The 20,092-nt window shown below is 47.2% G+C and overlaps 1 protein-coding gene across 1 annotated transcript in view; it reads left to right on the forward strand.

The window, feature by feature from the left end:
- The window catches only part of hpse2 (heparanase 2), a 521,818-nt gene that overhangs the window by 477,273 nt on the left and 24,453 nt on the right, over positions 1 to 20,092 (forward strand). Inside the window, exon 11 of the mRNA XM_041209324.1 lies at positions 3,773 to 3,919. Coding sequence (XP_041065258.1) covers positions 3,773 to 3,919 — 147 coding nt within the window. The remainder of the gene's footprint in view (positions 1 to 3,772; positions 3,920 to 20,092) is intronic.

Raw genomic sequence — 20,092 nt, forward strand, 5'->3', positions numbered from 1 at the left:
CCGGCTGCAGTGACCATGTTGCTGCCAGACCAACATAAAAGCCTGTTTCATTAATATCCTATGTTGCTGAAAGAAGAGACCTTTTTGTCAAAGCTTTTTATCTTCCACTCATCAGGACAATTTGCAAGAACCCCAATGTAAGGGAAACAACGAATTTATACTGTATGAGAAGAGAGTGCTGATTGGTTGGCAAGTTGATGCTGATTGGTAGAGGTTTTGCCATGGAGAATGCACCAGTTGATGGTGATTGACAGTTAACTGCCAAGCATTTAAAAAAAAATTAAACCAGGTAGCTTTACTCTGATTGGTCAAGGCCTGAGGAATGAACCAGTGGATGGTTGTCACTTATTTTGTTTAGCTGAAAGAGACATAATGTGCGTACATGTTCTTTCTGTCTGTAAAGAACAGGGCCCTGTGTATTAATATATGTAGCTTCCAGTACACGCAATTGTGCCACATTGTGAGCCCGACAGACAATCTTAAATTTGTTGACAGCGTAATTCTTAGCACACTGAGAATTATTTAGCAAGCATTGTCCAATCGTAGAATCACATCCAATGATGGGCACTGTGTTTTGAGTTTGGCAAGCACGGGCTTGTTGGGTACGATCTGTACCTTATCCATTGTGAACAGCAGAAAGGACATGCTGTTCGATAAGACCCATCAGCCTTTGGGAGGTACGGCCTGCATACCTAGCATCACACTGGCACTGAAATTCATATACCACATTACTCATTTGTGTGATAGACAGAGCGTCTTTTTGGCTTGACAGCAGCATCCTGTTAGTAGTGAATATCATTCGTGTTGCTGCTGCGTAGTAGCAGTGTGAAACAGCTAACTTCACCTGTTGCTCAAACTTTTGCTATACCTTGCCCTTCCAGGGTAGTCTGAGGTAGACTGGGCCCTTTTCAGGGCTGACAGTGACAGCCTTAGGCTTGTTCATGAGTTTGTGTGATGTACAGTGTGAGATGACCTGATCAGGGAAGCCACTATTCCATAGGATGTCTTTGTCGCTCCTATTTCAGTAACAAGCTTGCATGGTGAGCAAATGGCTCAGACCGAATTTATGAGGCTGCTGATAAGGCCAATCTTATAGGTGTAGAACTGTAAGAATCTCAACACGTGCATCAACCAGTGAAGGTAGGTTTGTAGTAGACTGTGGTAGAGAACCCCCCCCAGCAGATTTCTTAACTAGTGCGTCAAGGAAAGGGAGTTCATTTGCCTGCTCCATTTTCAAAGGTGAATTTTCTGCTCACCGATGTAAGCTTGATGCTGAAGTATGGACGTATCAAAGCCATCCTCCGGGATAATGGCTACCCTGATCAGATCATTTCACACTGTATATCTCGTAAACCCATGAACAGGTCTAAGGCCATCACTTTCGGCACTAAAAAGGGCCCAGTCTACCTCGGATTACTCTGGAAGGGCAAGGTATCGCAAACATTTGAGCAACAGGTGAAGTTAGCACCTATGCAGTAACAATACGGTGGTATTCACCACGAAGAGGATGCTGATGTCAAGCCAAAAAGACCTTCTGTCTGTCACACAAATGAGTAATGTGGTATATGAATTTCAGTGCCTGTGTGATGTGGGGTATGTAGGCCGTATTTCCCAAAGACTGGCGGTTCATATCAAATAGCATGTCCCAGCTGCTGTTCACAACGGGAAAGGTACAGACCGTACCCAATCAGTTCATTCTTGCAAAACTCAAAACACAGTGTCCAACATTAGGTGTGATTCCACAATTGGACAATATTTATTAAGTAGGCCTCTGTATTCCTAAGAATTATGCTGGCAGCCAATTTAAGATTGTCAGTTGGGCTCGCAATGTGGCACATTTGCATGTACTAGAAGCTACTACTTTAATAGACAAAACCCTGTTCTTGCAGCCAGAAAGAATATGTACACACATTGTGTCTGTTTCAGCTAAACAAAATATGTGACAGCCGTTCACTGGTTCATTCATTTGGGCAATGCCTTGCCCAAACAGGGTAAAGCTACCTGGTTTAAATTTCAAACAATGCTTGGCAGTTAACTGCCAGTCACCATTAACTGGTGCATTCTCCATGGCAACACCTCTGCCAATCAGAGTCCATTTGCCAACCAATCAGCACTGTCTTCGCAGACAGTATAAATTTGTTGTTGCCCTTACATTGGTATTCTTGCAAATTGTCCTGATGAGTGCAAGACAAAATAATTTGACAAAAAAAAAATCTTTTTCCAGCAATGCTCAAATCCTGCACTACCAAATGACCATCCTATATGGAAATCTGCTGATCTGACCCCTTCTGACCTATTCATGAATCTGGTTCCACAGTAATGTGGTCAACTCTTAAATGCCATCTGAAGTGCCCTAAGACAGTTGCTTCATCACCTTCTCAGGTCAACTAGGCAATGGGCAGTAAATGTCAGCCTCAGCAGCAAGGACCACATCCTGAGCATTAAAAAAACCTCCCAAAATCATTCTCGCTAAAGACTGCAACAATCAGACTACTCCCATTTAACGGGAGCTGTGCATGGATTGGAATGGAGGAACGAAGGAGGAGGAGTAGATCATTTGGCTCATCGAGCCTGCTCCACCATTCGACTAGATCAGGGCTGATCATCCACCTCAGTGCCACTTTCCCACGCATTTCCCTGGATGTAATCAGTATCCAGAAGTCTATTGATGATCTTGAACTTGCTGAATGGTTGAGCTCCATGGTTGGGGTAGAACTAGCTGATAGCTGTCAATGAAATAGCATCAGGACAGATCACTCACAAGTTTTCAGAATGTGGGGAACATACATTAAAAAGTTTAAGGTCACACATGTAGGAGAGGATTTATAAAGAAATCTAACCCAGATTGACTCCAATAGCTTGATTGGTAAATTGCACACAGCAAATAACACCTTGCTTTAAACTGAGACACTCAGGTTCCATATTCAATTCTGATCTCTGCGGAGTTAACTGATCCCAGTCACGCCAGCAATTGGCCACTGTTTCTGGGCTGGAGAGAGATCCAGAAAGTCAGTGATGGTCCTTGATCCTGATTACAGTCCTTACTTTACAGAGCTGACTCACACTGGAACACTGGTCCTCTTTCAGTTCCTCACCCAAAATAAAGTGATTCAGTGATTTTGACTTCCTGCTTTACTGTCTGTGAGAATACTTCAATGTAATTGGCTGCTTACCTTGCCTGATGATATGACCGCTATTGGAAGATGACGGGGCACCAGATTCAAACTGACGCCAGTAAATGGAAAATCCGTGGTATGGAGATTGGTAGATCTTTGTGGGAGAATTTCTACTAGGTCAGCAGCAAGTGCTGCTTCTTTGCCACAGAGCGTAAAATCCAGGCCAATCTGGTTACACTTCTGAATAGCAAAACCCGAGATTGAAAGCTCCAAAGGAAAGGGGGGTCTTATCGGCCTGAGGTGGATATAAAATGGAGTAGAAAAGGTTATCCTTGAAGACTTTTAAGATAGGCCAAGACTACAGGACAAAAGCTCACAGATCCAAAGGCAAGTTGGCGATTGATGTTGGGAAGCACTGAGAGATATGAATGTTAGTGGTGGCTTTCCGAGTAGGACAGGGTGGCAGAAACCCTGAACTTATTCATAAGACAGTTTTATGCTGCGATGAGGGAAAAGGGAGGGTTGCAGAGAAGGAGACCTGTAACCTCCATTAATGAGATCGTTTTTGTGGTAACTAAAAATAGCTTCAGTTCAATCTGAGCCACTTAAGAGGACAAATTTTTCAGCAACTAATTCTGCTCTCACTCCCTTTTCAGTCACAATTACCTACGAGGATCCATTACCATTTACATCATCAATCTCCATAGATCAAGAAAGAAAATAAAGCTGGCTGGAACGCTGAGGGACAAGACAGTTCACCAGTACCTGTTCCAACCTTATGGAGTTCAGGGGTTGCAAGCAAAGTAGGTACAGGTGCATTACCATTAACTAAACACAGGCTGGGCTTGGAAGCGCATGGATTAAAGAATTAGACCTTTCCTGCAAGTCTTGGCACTTGTTCAACAAACAGCTTGCACTTGTATTTTAATGTAGAAAGCATTCTAAGGTACTTTGCAGAGAGGGAAAAGAAATGTTGGTAAAAGGAATATATTTAAGAATAAAATAAATCTGAAGCATCACTTGATGAGCGATGCAAAGTCGAACAAAATACCTCAACTCAGATTGGCACTGAGGACCAAGATGCCTGTATTGTTTGATCGGGAAGTAAATAAAAAGGTGACCAAAAATTTCAATGAAAAGATGGATTTTGAGAATATCACTGGGAGAAGTGAAGGGGTTTAGGAAGAGAGGACAAGGCAATTGGAGGCTCTGTCACCAATGGTAGGCAAAGGCCAGATCAGATTGAGATGACTGAAAGGTGTGAGAGAGAATTTAAGCCTGAAGGAGATTACAAGGAAAGAAGAAAATTTTAAATTCAGTGCATTGTGGCAATAGGCAGCTTGTGTAGATCAGTGAGGATCAAGGTACTGAATGGACGTAAGTTATTAGTGACACAAAGGTAGGCAGCAGTAGGCCTTTTAAATGCAATGGGGTTCAATTTGACTTTGTACAGTGTTGTAAAGTGGATGATATTGAATCAACATGACATCAATGACAAAAACAAACTGGAGAGGTGTAAAACATGCTTGTGATTCGCTATCACCTGTCAAAATTATCCCCAATCAGACATAAGCAAGTGGGTGGGAGTGAAAGTTTCAGAGTCCCTTTCTGCAGGATATAAACATGAATGGCAAAGCCAGCATTTATTCTAGTTACTCTTGAAAAGGTGTTGATGAGCCATCTTCCGAAATTGTTGCAGACCATGTGTTGCAGGTGGACCAAGAGTGCCGTTAGGGAGGGAGTTCCAGGATTTTGACCCAGCGACAGTGAAAGAATGGTGATATAGTTCCAAGTCAGGATGGTGTGTAGCCTGGAGAGGAACTTGCAGGTGGTGGTGTTGCCATGCATCTGCTCCCCTTATCCTTCTCGGTGGTAGAGATTGCCGGTTTAGAAGGTGCTGTCAAAGAAGCCTGGGCAAGCTGCTGCAATGCATCCTGTAGGTGGTACACACTGCTGTCACTGTACACTAGTAGTGGGGGGAATGAATGTTTAGGTTAGCGATGAGGTGCTGATTACGCTGGTTGCTTTGTCCTGGATGGTATCAAGTTTCTTGAGCGTTGTTGAAATCACATCATCCAGGCAAGTGGGGAGTATTCCTTCGCATTCCTGACTTGTGCCCTGTAGATGGTGGACAGGCTTTGGGGAGTCAGGAGTTGAGTTACTCATCATGGAACACTCATAGGGTTTATGTGATTGGTACAATTAAGTTTCTGGTTAATGATAACCCTCAGGGGTATTGATCATGGGAGATTCGACAATGATTGTTGGGGGGGGGGAGTGGGGGTTTGGGGGAAAGGGTGATGGCTGCATTAAGTGACCTGAGCCAACATGGTACTCACCCTTCCCGAGCACAGGTTGTTGAATCTTTTGTAGCACTGGACCCATGTGCGCCACACCACATCATGGGAGCTCACACTCTCGGCCAACTCCTCCCATGCACATCTGGTCAGGTGGGGTGGGGGCGGGGGGTGGGGGGGGCCTCCACCTCCTGTCCCTCGCAATCAGGACCTCCCACCGCACTGCCACCTCCTCCAGGAGGGCAGCTAGGCACTCAACCGAAAACCAAGGGGCACACTGCCCTGCCGGCCTACCCTCTGATCTGGCCTTCCCCGCAGGCCCACCCTCCGGACTTGCGTCACCTCCATTGCCCGTCTGCAGAGCCCTTCTCCCAGCCATTGCGAGCAGCCTCTCCGAGGCTGCCGGGCCTTCCTTTATACAGGCCTCCGGGTCGCCACTGGAGCTGGCGGGCTGAGCACACCCGGCGCCGCCCGACCCCACCCCCGCTATGCACAGGGGTCGTGAACTATGCTGGGCGGGCCTCAATTGGCTGGGCGAGCAGCGATCTGCTCCGTGCCCACCCACCCATGCCCTCTCCCGACGTGGGGAAAATTCTCCCCAGAATGTCTCGGGCAGGGCACCTGACTGCAGCCTCCTGCTGCCTTAAGCAAGGGAGTCGGGAGTCGTTCGGTGCAGGTGATTGGACATCTTCGTGTTTGACTGGCAAGATATAGGGTTGCGGGGGAGGTGGTGTTTGAGTGTGGGGATGAAAGTGGGACAATTCTGACGTTCCCCCGACTGGAAACCTTGGTAGGTTTTAGTAATCAGCACATGCACGTGATGGGATACAGAAAGATATTTAAAAAAAAAATAGGCCTGATGTGTGCAGAATAAGTAAAATATAAACTGGACAGCCAACTCGATCCAACAGAACTTGGCCTTGGCTTTCCTGCAGCTCTTCTCTGTGATGTCCTCCTGTAGGACCGCCTGGTAACTGCAACATGAAGCCGTTTTGAACCTGTGCTGTTCGTGGGAAGATATAATTTCGGATGGTTGACTGTTTCCATGCAAACAGAGACGTGGCCTCTTATGCTGGAAGGGAGGGAGGCATCAGGCTGGGAGTGAGGGGGTTGGTGCAGTTGGGATTTAACAAGTTTAATTGTTTCCTCTTGGCTTGGGCCAGACAAAAACTATTCTTCACTTTCCTGCCAGGAAACGTTGACAACAACAAACATTGAACAGAAATACAGACTCACACATGCAGACCAAACTGGAGGTTGTGGTAAAACCTTGTTTACTGCTGCTCCTGACATTTCGACAACACTTTGCCCGGAATCAGAATTGTGAAGGGAATGTGCAAGGAGACGGTTTCTCTCCCCAACAGTTTCCCTCTCTCCTACACAAGAGTTAAGCGAGTATACTTCCCCCACCTCACTAAATAGGCCCATATTTTACAAGATTGTGTTTTGTGAATGCAGGAGCTTGCCAAATTATAAGGGCAACTAATTTTGCCGCAGTTATTGGAAATGCATTTCAGGTATAGGCTTAACAGAGAGACCTGCATTTTCATAGCACCTATCATGACCACAGGATGTCCCATGCACTTTGCAGCCAATGAAGTATTATTGAAGTGTAGGCATTGTTTTTATGTAGGAAAGACAGCAGCCAAACTGCTTACAACAGCTTACTACAACAAACAGTGTGGAGATGAGCGAGTCATCTCTTTTCAATGGTATTGGTGGACGGCTAAATGTTGGCTAGATATAATATAAAGACAAAGGTTGCGCTGGGGGCTATAAAATGGTGCTGGTCAGATCACACTTGAGTTCTAGTTTGACGTCGTGCCACAGAAGAGGTATCTTTGCATTGAAAAGGGTACAGAGAAGAGGAGGAGAGCTGTACTCAGCTTAGGAGAAAGAATTGAGGGAAAGAACAGAGATCTGCATCAAACGTGTTTTGTTACAGTGATGCGCCAGACTGTGAAGCAGCTGGAACAAGTAGGCCGGATCTGCTTGGTAGGTTTGGGGAGTGAATTGGAGCCTCGGGGGTCTTTGTACAGCGCACTGCCAAAGTCCCAACAGACCAAGACTGCTCAAAACTTGACAGATTGATTAAAAGTATGTTTTCCACACTTACCAGATAGTTCCCTACCACAAATCCGAAACACTTTGAAGAGGCATTGCCTGAGCTTCAGAGGAGACCACAAGTGCAGCCTTCAAATTTGAGGTGCATAGTTTCATATAAATTGTTAACTTTGAAAGAATTTCCCATGTGACTTTCCCATCACAGATCTTCGTCTACCAGGAGAATGGGCTGCTAACCTATTACCCGGCTTCTGCTGCTACTTCCCTATTGATCCTCACAAGGAGAAGCCTAGTATTCGGCCAAAGTAACTAAATATCTCCTATCTCTGGAAATGCAAGTTGGTCAGACTCTCACCTGGTATCAATGAACCTTAACGAGACAGACAGACAGACAGAGAGAGACGAGAGAGACAGAGGGAGAGAAGCATAAGATGGACAGAATGGGAGAATGATGTATAGGATGAGAGCCAGAGTGCGTGTGTTTGTTTGCGTGAAACACAGATATCAGAAGTAAAGGGTTGCATTTTAAGCCCTTCGTGGACTGAGGACAGGGTGACCTGTAAAATGGCAAGGGAAGGTGGGAGGGAATGTGGAATGCCCTTTCATCTGCCATGGTATCTACCAGCTGTGGGGAAGGTGGAGGATGATCCTACCACCAGAGGCCAATTGAGCCACTTTTTAAAAATTCATTCACGGAATGTTGTCTTCGCTGGCTGGGCCCAGCATTTATAGCCCAACCCCTGTTGCCTTGAGAAGGTGGTGGTGAGCTGCCTTCTTGAACCGTTGCAGTCCCCGTGGTGTAGGTACACCCATAGTGCTGTTAGGAAGGGAGTTCCAGGATTTTGACCCACCAACAGTGAAGGAACAGTGATATATTTCCAAGTCAGGATGGTGAGTGACTTGGAGGGGAACTTCCCGGTGGGGGTTTTCTCATCTATCTGCTGCCCTTGGCCTTCTAGATGGTAGTGGTCATGGGTTCGGAAGGTGCTGTCTAAGGAGCCTTGGTGAATTCCTGCAGTGCATCTTGTAGATGGTACACACTGCTGCTACTGTGCATTGGTGGTGGAGGGAGTGAATGTTTGTGGATGTGCTGCCAATCAAGTGGGCTGCTTTGTCCTGGACAGTGTCCAGCTTCTTGAGTGTTGTGGGAGCTGCTCTCATCCAGACAAGTGGGGAGTATTCCATCACACTCCTGACTTGTGCCTTGTAGATGGTGGACAAGTTATGGGGAGTCAGGAGGTGAGTTACTCGCTGCAGGATTCCTAGCCTCTGACCTGCTTTTGTAGCCACAGTATTTATATTGCTAGTCCAGTTTAGTTTCTGGTCAATGGTAACCCCCAGGATGTTGATAGTGAGGGATTCAGTGATGGTAATGCATTTGAACTTCAAGGGGTGGTGGTTAGATTCTCTCTTGTTGGAGATGGTTATTGCCTGACACTTGTGTGGTGCAAATGTTATTTGCCATTCGTCAGCCCAAGCCTGAATATTGTCCAGCTCTTGCTGCATTTGGACATGGACTGCTTCAGTATCTGAGGAGTCGTGAATGGTGCTGAACCTTGTGCAAATATCAGCGAACATCCCCACTTCTGACCTTATGATGGAAGGAAGGTCATTGATGAAGCAGCGGAAGATGGTTGGGCCAAGGACACTACCCTGAGGAACTCCTGCAGTGATGTCCTGGAGCTGAGATGACTGACCTCCAACAACCATAACCATCTTCCTTTGTGCTCGGTATGAGTTCAACCATTGGAGAGTTTTCCCCCTGATTCCCATTGACTCCAGTTTTCCTCGGGCTCCTTGATGCCACACTCGGTCAAATGCAGCCTTGATGCCAAGGACAGTCACTCTTACCTCACCTCAGGAGTTCAGCTCTTTTGTCCATGTTTGAACCAAGGCTGTAATGAGGTAAGGAGATGAGTGATCCTGGCGGAACCCAAACCGAGTGTCAGTGAGCAGGTTATTGTTAAGCAAGTGCTGCTTGATAGCACTGTTGATGACCCCTTCCAATACTTTTCTGATGATGGAGAGTAAACTGATGGGGCGGTGATTGGCTGGGTTGAATTTGTCCTGCTTTTTGTGTACAGGACATACCTGGGCAAGTTTCCACATAGCTGGTTAGATGCCAGTGTTGTAGCTGTACTGGAGCAGCTTGGCTAGGGGTGCGGCAAGTTCTGGAGCACAAGTCTTCAGTACTATTGCCAGAATATTGTCAGGGCCCGTAGCTTTTGCAGTATCCAGTGCCTTCAGCCGGTTCTTATCATGTGGAGTGCATCGAATTGGCTGAAGACTGGCATCTGTGATAGTGGAGCCCTCAGGAGGAGGCTGAGATTAATCATCCACTCGGCACTTCTGGCCTAAGATTGTTGCGAATGCTTCAGCCTTATCTTTTGCACTGATGTGCTGGGCTCCTCCATCATTGAGGATGGGGACATTTGTGGAGCCTCCTCCTCCAATGAGTTGTTTAATCACCCACCACTATTCACGACTGGATGTAGCAGGACTGCAGAGCTTAGATCTGACCCATTGGTTGTGGGATGGCTTAGCCCTGTGTATCACTTGCTGCTTATGTTGTTTGACATGCATGTAGTCCTGTGTTATAGCTTCACCAGGTTGACACCTCATTTTTAGATATGCCTGGTGCTGCTCCTGGAATGACCTCCTGCACTCTTCATTGAACCAGGGTTGATCCCCTGGCTTGATAGTAATGGTAGCTTGGAGGATATGCTGGGCCATGAGGTAACTGATTGAAGCTCTATACAATTCTGCTGCTGCTGATGGCCCACAGCACCTCATGGATGCCCAGTCTTGAGTTACTAGATCTGTTCGAAATCTATCCCATTTAGCACGGTGGTAGTACCACATAACATGATGGAGGGTATCCTCAAAGGGGATAGGCAAAGTAAACGTGGAATGGATGTTTCCCCTTGTGGGACATTCTAGAACGAGAGGCCATAGTTTTAGGCTAAGGGGTGGCAGATTTAAATCAGAGTTGAGGAGGAATTACTTTTCTCAAAGGGTCGTGAATCTGTGGAATTCACTACCTCAGAGTGCAGTGGATGCTGGGACGCTAAATAAATTTCAGGAGGAGATAGACAGATTTTTAATTAGTAACGGGTTGAAAGGTTATGGGGAGAGGGAGGGAAATTGGAGTTGAGGCTGAAATGAGATCAGCCACGATCGTATTGAATGGAGGGGCATGCTCGAGGGGCTGAATTGCCTACTCCTGCTCCTAGTTCTTATGTTCTTATCCACAACTGTGCGGTGCTCACTCCTACCGATACTGTCGTGGACAGATGAATCTGCGGCAGGCAGGTTGGTGAGGATGAGGTCAAGTATGTTTTTCACTCTTGGTTCCCTCACCGTCTGCCACAGACCCAATCTAGCAGCTATGTCCTTTAGAACTTGGCCAGCTCGGTCAGTAATGGTGTTACCGAGCCATCCTTGGTGACAGACATTGAAGTCCCCCACCCAGAGTACATTCTACACCCTTGCCACCCTCAGTGCTTCCTCCAACTGGTGTTCAACATGGAGGAGCTGATTTATCATCTGAGGGAGGGCGGTACATGGTAATCAGCAGGAGGTTTCCAAGTTTAGCCTGATGCCATCAGACCTCATGGTGTCCATAGTCGATGTTGAGGACTCCCAGGGCAACTCTCTCCCGACTGTATACCACTGTGCCCCCACCTCTGCTGGGTCTGTCCTGCCGGTGGGACAGGACATAGCCAGGGATGGTGTTATCTGGGGATTTATCTGTAAGATATGATTCTGTGAGGATGACTATGTCAGGCTGTTGCTTGACTAGTCTGTGAGACAGCTCTCCCAATTTTGGCACTGGCCCCCAGATGTTAGGAAGGAGGACTGTGCAGGGTCGACAGGGCTGAGATTGTCATTGTCGTTTCCGGTCCCTGGGTCAATGCCGGGTGGTGCGTCTGGTTGCATTCCTTTTTTGTGACTTTATAGCGGTTTGATACAACTGAGTGTCTTGCTAGGCCATTTCAGAGAGCATTTAAGAGTCAACGATTTTACTGTGGGTCTGGAGTCACATGTAGGCCAGGTAAAGACAGCAGATTTCCTTCCCTAAAGGGCATTAGCGAACCAGATGGGTTTTTACAGCAATCGACAATGGTTTCATGCTCATCGTTAGACTTTTAATTCCAGATTTTGATTGAATTGAAATTCCACCATCTGCTGTGGTGGGATTCAAACCCGGGTCCCCAGAGCATTACCCTGGGTCTCTGGATTACCAGTCTAGCAACAATACCACTACACCATCACCTCCCCCACTTAAGTGGCCAAGTAAGGGCCTCTTCCCACACCTCTGCCACCCCCCCTGCCCCCAAACCCCACCACCACTTCACCTGGTGGTGAATGGGCATTCCACAAGTGGAGAAACTGCCTGGTGAACTCTGATAACCTCCCCTGATTGGTGTCCTTCCTAATCAGACTCTCTGTGGCCCATGAAGTGGGGGTGGGGAGGTCCAATGACGAATGGCCTCCCCAGTGGGAACCCCTCTGTTTGCCAACACCCCTCCCTGATGCCAGGGCCTTCCTGACTGGCCCTGGCAACCCCAGACCCCACTCATCTGCTTGGAAAAGCCGTCTGCTCCCATGATGTCCTCTCTGCGAGGCACACTCTCAGCAGTGGCCACTGCACCTGGTAGCGCTGCAGAGACTGTAGAGACAGCCCTCCGACTGCCTAGCAGCTCTCGAGGACAGGTCCCCACTCTCTGAAGGGGCAAGAGCCCAGAGGGCAACTAATTAGTGTAAGGGCAAAATACTGCGGACGCTGGAAATCTGAAACAAAAACAAAAATAGCTGGAAAAACTCAGCAGGTCTGACAGCATGTGTGGAGAGAGAGAGACAGAGTTAACATCTCAAGTCTGTATGACTCTTCTTCAGAGCTGAAGAGAAGTAAAAATGTGGTGAGATGTACACTGTTTAAGGGGGGTGGGGGGTAGGACAGGTGGAGCTGGATAGAGGGTCAGCGATTGGTGGAGGCAAAGGAGGGATTGTGAAAGGTGTCATAAACAAAAGATCAAAGGGTTGTTAATAGTGGTGGTCCTAGCTAAAGGAGGTGCTAATGGTGACATTAAGAGAAGAAAGCAGAATGTGATAATGGCTGGACAAGGGTAAGCACTCTGGAAAGAACAACATGAACAAGTGGCAGAGGGCCCAAGTGGGGGTGGTGTGGGGGGAAGGGACAGTGGGGGTGGGGGGAAAAGATCGAAAATAGGCTAAAAGCTGGGGTTAAAACAATGAATAAAAATGGAAATAAATTTCAAAATTAATAATGATAAAAATAAATGGAAAAAAATAAATAAAAATTAAAAAATAAAAATGAATATTGATAAAAGGGGATCAAACAGGACATTGGAGAGACCAAAGGCAGACTGGGTGAACGCTTAGTAGAACATCTTCGGTCTGTCCGCAAGCATTACCCAGACGTCTCTGTCGCTTGCCATTTCAACACTCCACCCTGCTCTCATGCCCACATGTCCGTCCTTGGCCTGCTGCAATGTTCCAGTGAAGCTCAACGCAAACTGGGGGAACAGCACCTCATCTTCCGACTAGGCACTTTATAGCCTTCCGGACTGAATATTGAGTTCAACAACTTTAGACCATGAACTCTCTCCTCTATCCCCACCCCCTTTCCGATCCCTTTTTTTTAATCAATATTCATTTTTATTTTTTAAGTTTTATTTATTTCTTTCCACTTATTTTTATCATTATTACTTGTTAAATTTATTTCAATTTTTATTCATCGTTTTATCCCCAGCTTTTAGCCTATTTTCGATCTTTTTTTCCGCCACTGTCCCCTCCTCCCACCTCACCCCCCCACTCGGGTCCTCTGTCACTCTCCAGAGTGCTTACCCTGGTCCAGCTCCTATCACTTCCTGTTTTCCACTCTTAATGTCACCATTAGCACCTCCTTTAGCTAGGACCACCACTATTAACAACCCTTTGATCTTTTGTTTATGACACTTTTCACAATCCCTCCTTTGCCTCCACCTATCGCTGACCCTCTATCCAGCTCCACCTGTCCCACCTGCCACCCCCCCTTAAACAGTGTACATCTCACCACATTTTTACTTCTCTTCAGCTCTGAAGAAGAGTCATACAGGCTCGAGACGTTAACTCTGTCTCTCTCTCTCTCCACAGATACTGTCAGACCTGCTGAGCTTTTCCAGGCATCCTTTGCCTTTGCAACTAATTAGTGTCCAAGAAATGGCCAAGGCAAGGTTAAACCCCCACCCCCCCCACACCCACACCTCCCCCCGACTTTCGGGCCCATTGTTGGGGCTCCTGCCGCAGCAGCAAGATTTCAGACGAGGTGTAGACTCATTAGGGAGGGAGGCCAGGATTTTCCAGCCCCATCACGGTGGGAGATTAGGCGAAATGGCCGAAAGCCCATTGACTTTCGGTGGGAGTGGACGATCCTGGCAGGGGATGGGGGCTGGGAAATCCTGCCCAGGTACACGTGCGGAAAGAGACAGAGAGAGAGAGAGACAAATGGAGATGTACATACACGACATTTTGGAGAACCTCAAACTTCAGGTAGGCAAATGTATTTCAAATAGGCAGTTTCTTCACTCCACAGTCGACTCAGTTTCATGGCTGTCGGGGAGAGAAAGTTGCAATCGGACTTTAGAAGCATCGAGCAATCCACAAAAGCCTCTTGCCAAAGGCCACTAAACTCTAACTGACCTTCGCCTTGTGTGTACTTACAGTTCAATTTTAACAGCCGATAATACATTGTGCCTTACTGGGCCCTCACAAGATGGCATGTCATTCAAACACAGCAAAGCCACGTGAGATCTGCTATTTGTACGAAAAGAATTAACAAACAGGCATGTTCGTGATTCAAACAAGCCAACAAGTATTCTTATTTAATCCACTTCCCAGCGAACAGACAGCACTTTGTGTGTTGAATTGTCTGACTGGAGTGAAGTAGTGCTATCTTCCTGTGACACCAGTGTTCGCTGTCACGCTGATTCCAATGTTACAAATAAAGTTGCTCGACCTCTAACCCAACAAATGTACGCTATATCGGAATTGCATTTCCGTGGGAGTGGGGGGATGCGGGTTCCTGATTGTCTGTCTTGTTTGCTGTTTCTCCTGGGTTTCTGTGGATTTTCAGTGAGGGGAGGATCAAGAGAATCCCTGTGGAAATTCAAACCCATTGCCTACGATGGTGAGTGATATTCCACACAAGCGTGTGGAAAGTCAGACATTCACTGCCTCATGACCAGCCCAGCAATTAAGACCATAAGACATAGGAGCAGAAATGAGGCCATTCGGCCCATCGAGTCTGATCCGCCATTCAATCATGGCTGATAAGTTTCTCAACCCCATTCTCCCACCTTCTCCCTGATAAGACCATATGACATAGAATTATTTCCTAGACTCCTAAAGCATCTCTTTACTCTGGTGTGTGGGGGAGGGGGTGGCAGCTCCGGGGGTTGGGGGGTTGGGGGTTGGGGGAGGCAGAGGAGCCAGACTTTCTCCTCACTGATTTTGGGCAGTGAATGGGTGGAAAACCACTCCCCTGTTCCTGGCCTCCTCAGGACCTTCTGTCTTGGACCATCATTATCCATAGCTCCAGAAGACAACATACCTGTAAAAGTGTATGCTACCAGCATCTCGGACTCACTGAGTGAACTGTAGCATAGCACCACCAACATCTTGATTGTCTAAGAATCTCCAATCTTCTGTCCCAAATGACCTCCACCTATCCACTTCTGCCAGTCTCCGAACCTCTCTTATTGTTGAATTCTTATGTTTTCATCTCTTTGTCCATTCCTGTCTTCCTCCTAAGATTTCTGCCCTCAATCCTGCACTTTTCACATCAAACTATCTCCTGTTTATTTGTAAATAAAGTCAGTCTTACATCAGTCTCACAGCTGATTTATCCAACGGTTTATATTTTTCTCATTTCCCGCTCAGTTCTTTTTGCTTTGCTGTTCCCACCGGTGCTGCTTCTTTTTATATTGTTGACCATGTTGACTGTACTGTGACTGGAGTTGCACCTTCCACAGTCACACCTTGAGCACAGGGTCTCAGCTTAACTGGTTTACTGAAATGTGATGGAGAATCAATAGGAATATAGCAGCATAAGAATAGGAGTAGACCATTCTGCCCTCAGGCCTGTTCCGCCATTGGAGAATCTTAGACAATCAAGATGTTGGTGGTGCTATGCTACAGTTCACTCAGTGAGTCCGAGATGCTGGTAGCATACACTTTTACAGGCATGTTGTCTTCTGGAGTTATGGATAATGATGGTCCAAGCTCCAACGTTCTTTCCATCACGCAGCTGACCAGGAATCTTTCCCATTCTTACTGCCTGTCACTGGCATGTGTTGGAAGGATTTGTAGTTTGATACCAAACCTTGTTTGGCAAGATTATGAACACACCTTCCTTGGCCATCGAATCCCAGGGTGGGACTCGCACCCAGAGCTTTTGGTTTTAAGGGAGGGACATTAACCACTAGGGATGCTACCTACTGCACCACAAGATACTAACCATCACAAAATCACAAATAAATAAGCTTCACAGCAATCTACTGTAGATGTCATGTAGAACTTGCTTCCATTACGCCAACAATGTAACACCACAAACAGATTCTAACATTCATTCACATTAACCAGTGATATCTTGGACCAAAACAGACTGTTAGAAAATAAATTCACCCATTCTGTCTGATAGTGCCTCTTTCCCTTTCCATTCCTGTGCCTACCTAGGGAACTTCTGAACTCCCCCTGGCCTTTGATTCTTGCACTACCAAACTGACCTTCAGATCTTCCTCTCTGCTTCTCCTTCTTGGTCTTTCCAGCCCCTCTGAAGTGGTCCAGATCCAGGTCTGTTACATACCTTAATTCCATCAAGGCCAGTCCAGCCCATACTCTAACCATGGCCCCTCTTACCCACCTCCTATTTGACCCAGAATTAGTGATACAATTCCCTGCCCATCCAGACACCGCAAGCTCCTTGATTCCAACAACTGCCATTTATATAGTGTCTTTAATGTAGTATAGTTGTCTATATATTGGCAAGGAGCATCAGTACTTTAACACACTGTAACAAAGCACTAAGCCTCGGTCTGAACCCACCACTGTCCCAACTCAACATCATCACGAAGATGCTTTTCCTCCTGGGAGGTGGATAGGTGGAACAAATCTGAAGGTATCACCTGGGCAGCTTCAGTAGGAGAACTGTTTTCTCAGCTGGGGTAACAATACACCACACAGCAAGATCTGGCAAAATGATAGAAAGGCCAGGGCCTTCTGGGGAGAGGCAATAATCGTCGGAGCGCAGCTTCACTCGAAAATTCGCCCGGCTCTACACTGCTTTCCATTTCTTCCTGGACATTCTAAGCCCAGCTTTTCCAGAGACACAGAGCTCATTGCTCAGAGAACTCCATCACAGCAGAGTGGAGTCAGGGGAAGAAAGTACACCCCACCCCCCTTTTTTACAGCACCAGCTGCCTAATGGTAAGTTTAAACCTCCCGTCTTTGGATGTTAGTCAATGGATTTTTTATTTATTCTCTTATGTGGGCAAGGCCAGCATTTATTGCCCCTCCCAGATTGCCCCATGAACTGAGTGGCTTGCTAGACCATTTCAGAGGGCAGTTAAGAATCAACCACATTGCTGCGGGGTCTGGAGTCACATGTAGGCCGGATTGAGTAAAGGACAGCAGATTTCCTTCCTTAAAGGAGATTAGCAAACCAAACGGGATTTTGTTACCATCAACAACAGTTTCATGGTCACTAGACTGAGACTAGCTTTTTAATTCCAGATTTTATTAATTGAATTTAAATTCCACCAGCTGGAATTTGAACCTATGTCCCCAGAGCATTACCCTGGGCTGCTGGATTGCCAGTTCAGTAACATTATTACTCCGCCACCATCTCCCCCAGATGGGTGAGTGAATGAATGGGTGGGTGGGTAAAGGGGTAGGTGAGTCAGTGCTCAGGGGGTGGGTGGGTAAGTGGGTAGGTGAGTGACAGGGTAGGTGGGTGAGCTGGGTAGATGAGTGAAGTAGCTCAGGTCAGGATGGGTCAGGATGGGAAGGTTAATCAGGCTGGGGCTAGTCAGGTCTGGCCTAGGGTTGTCCAGGGTGTAGTGTGGTCATGAGAGGTAGTCCAGCCAGGTTGGGGTGTAGGGTAATCAGGGTAATAGTCGGGTCAGGAGGTAATCGGGGGTTTGGGTCAGGGGGTCAGTGTGAGTGGAGTCAGTTCTGGAGTTACCCATGAATTAGACTAGGTTTTAATCTGTCTATTATTTCCTGGGTAACTATCCAGGTAAGTACATAAGAACTGTCTGAAGTTTCCGATTCTAACTCAGGGGCAGAGATATTCGTGGAGGACTGCAGCAAGCAGGAGAATTGCCCATCAGAAGTTCAAACTCCCCGGGTAATTCCCACGTAGGTCACTGCGACTTCCACAGTGTCCTGAGGCACGTCTTCGGTCGTACATCCGGTCTCCAACGACCCAGAGACCGGAAGATTTGGCCCCATGTGTCAGCCTTGGACCAGTGTCAGCAATCTTGCCTTGTCAGAAGGTAGTGGATTCACACGCTGCTTGTGGAGGCTTGAGTACAAACGCTAAGCTGGTGCTCAAGTGTGACATTAAGACCCTGTCTGCTGTCTCCAATGAATGTAAAGATGTCCTGGCACAATTAAAAGGAATGATCCTCTTGTATCCCTCAACCAACATCACTAAACCAGATTACCTGTTTCTTTGTCTCGGAGTTCCGGGATCTTGCTGAATACGAACTGACTGTCCTGTTTCACTTTTAATAAAGGGATAGCTCCACTCTGAAAGCACCAGGAGAGAAGTAGAAAGAGGAAATAAAGAGGCAGGAAGAAGTGAAGGAAAGCGATGGATAGTTGAATGTCATCTTGCTATTCTTGGGATCTTTATTATCAATATAACTTGTCACTTTTAACTTTGACACGATGAAGTTGGTTGGGCCCTGACATCTCAGAGTTACAACACAGAAACAGGCCATTCAGCCCAACTGGTCCATGCTGGTGGTTATGCTCCACAAGGGTCTCCTCTGGCCTGACCTCACCCTATATGCATTACTTTCTATTCCTCGCTTCCTTGTGTGCTTATCTAGCTTCCCCTCAAATGCCTATGCCTATTCTATTCACCTCAACTACTCCCTGTGGGAGCGAGTTCCACATTACCCAGAGAGCAGTTGCAAAGCAGTTTCTCTTACAGCTAAGTTTTTACCCAGTGTTCCTAGCTCGGGGTAACAACCCATCACCCGATCGTTGTTTCTGTCGCAGATCTCCTCTGGACCTGACGATCCAAAGCTGATCACTAATCAGTTCCCCAGAATGCCAATGCCCAGGCCATTTGGCCTGGTTTTCTGCTGAACTAGGGCTTTAGTAGCTTAGGATATTTATTTTAAGAAAAGAAACACATCCAGTGCAAATGGGTTTCACATCATCTTGAGAGGCTTAAACAAATCTCAGTTCCAACTGTGAATGAGATTCAGTTTAAACAATTCATCCGATTATTATTCATGATAAATAACAAAGAATAATGTTATCCTTCTAACAGCTGCTTTCACTTAACTTCAAATATGAAGGGTTTTGTGTAAATGTCCATTGGAATCAGTTATAAGCTTGTGAGCTGGGGACAAGATATTCTCTGTCTCTGTCCCTCTTTCCTCCTCTTCCCTTTTTAATTCGGGATGGGGTCCTTTTCACCCTCACTGCTTGCTGGGGGAGGGATGTCACTTCAGATTGCAATGGACAGTGGGTGATGTTGAGTCGCTCGTGATTTTTGTTTCCTGGTACTCATGTGCGGCCAGTCAGATATCGCCCGCTCTGCACTATCGCCAAGAGTTAAAGCTCCCACCCGATGAGCGGTAGAGGAGCAGGGAGGTTTGGTGCCTCCTTTTAAGAGGCACCAGGGTTTAATTTCCGGAGGGTGTCAATGGGTGTTTTTAATGGGGAGCATGGCGCCCACCAGGATCAGGGTTGATTTTAGGAAGACCTGTAGGTGGTACACCCTGGCCAGCTGCCACTTCCACCCTGAGACCCCGACCCCTGCGCTAAAGAGGCACCGTGAATTTTGGAGGCTCCGTCCCCCCCCTACCCCCACCCCCACCCCACCATCCATCGTGTGATTTTGACCGGCAAGCTACAAGCAGCAAGCAGGAGTCCCCCTGCAGCTCAGCCCTCTGCATCTTCAGGACTTGGCTGGGACACTGGCAGAGACCAGAGGGCGAGGCTGGGGGTGGAGTGGGGGGGGCAGGGGGGGGCGGAGATGGGGGGGTGGAGGGGTTGGGGGGGGTGGAGGTGGGGGGGTGTGGAGGGAGGGGAGCCACCAGTGACCCACCAGGTCTTTGTGGGGCCAAAAGGAGAATTCGTGCTCCTTCGAGTTGCACGAAACAATCGCCGAGGGAAGATGGGAAAAAAAAAGCCCATTCATATCATCAGAGGGAACCTTCCCATTGCCTCCACCGATCCCGAGGAATGTCCCAAAACAGTTCCGGCGATCATTCCGAGCCAGCAGTTTGACCCCAGTGTGTGACTGTCAGAAAACCACACCCCTTCCCCACCAACGTAATGCAGCTGTGAACAATTTCAACTGCAATGGAA

The sequence above is a fragment of the Carcharodon carcharias genome, chromosome 17 (assembly GCF_017639515.1).
Source record: "Carcharodon carcharias isolate sCarCar2 chromosome 17, sCarCar2.pri, whole genome shotgun sequence".
Classification (NCBI taxonomy): domain Eukaryota; kingdom Metazoa; phylum Chordata; class Chondrichthyes; order Lamniformes; family Lamnidae; genus Carcharodon; species Carcharodon carcharias.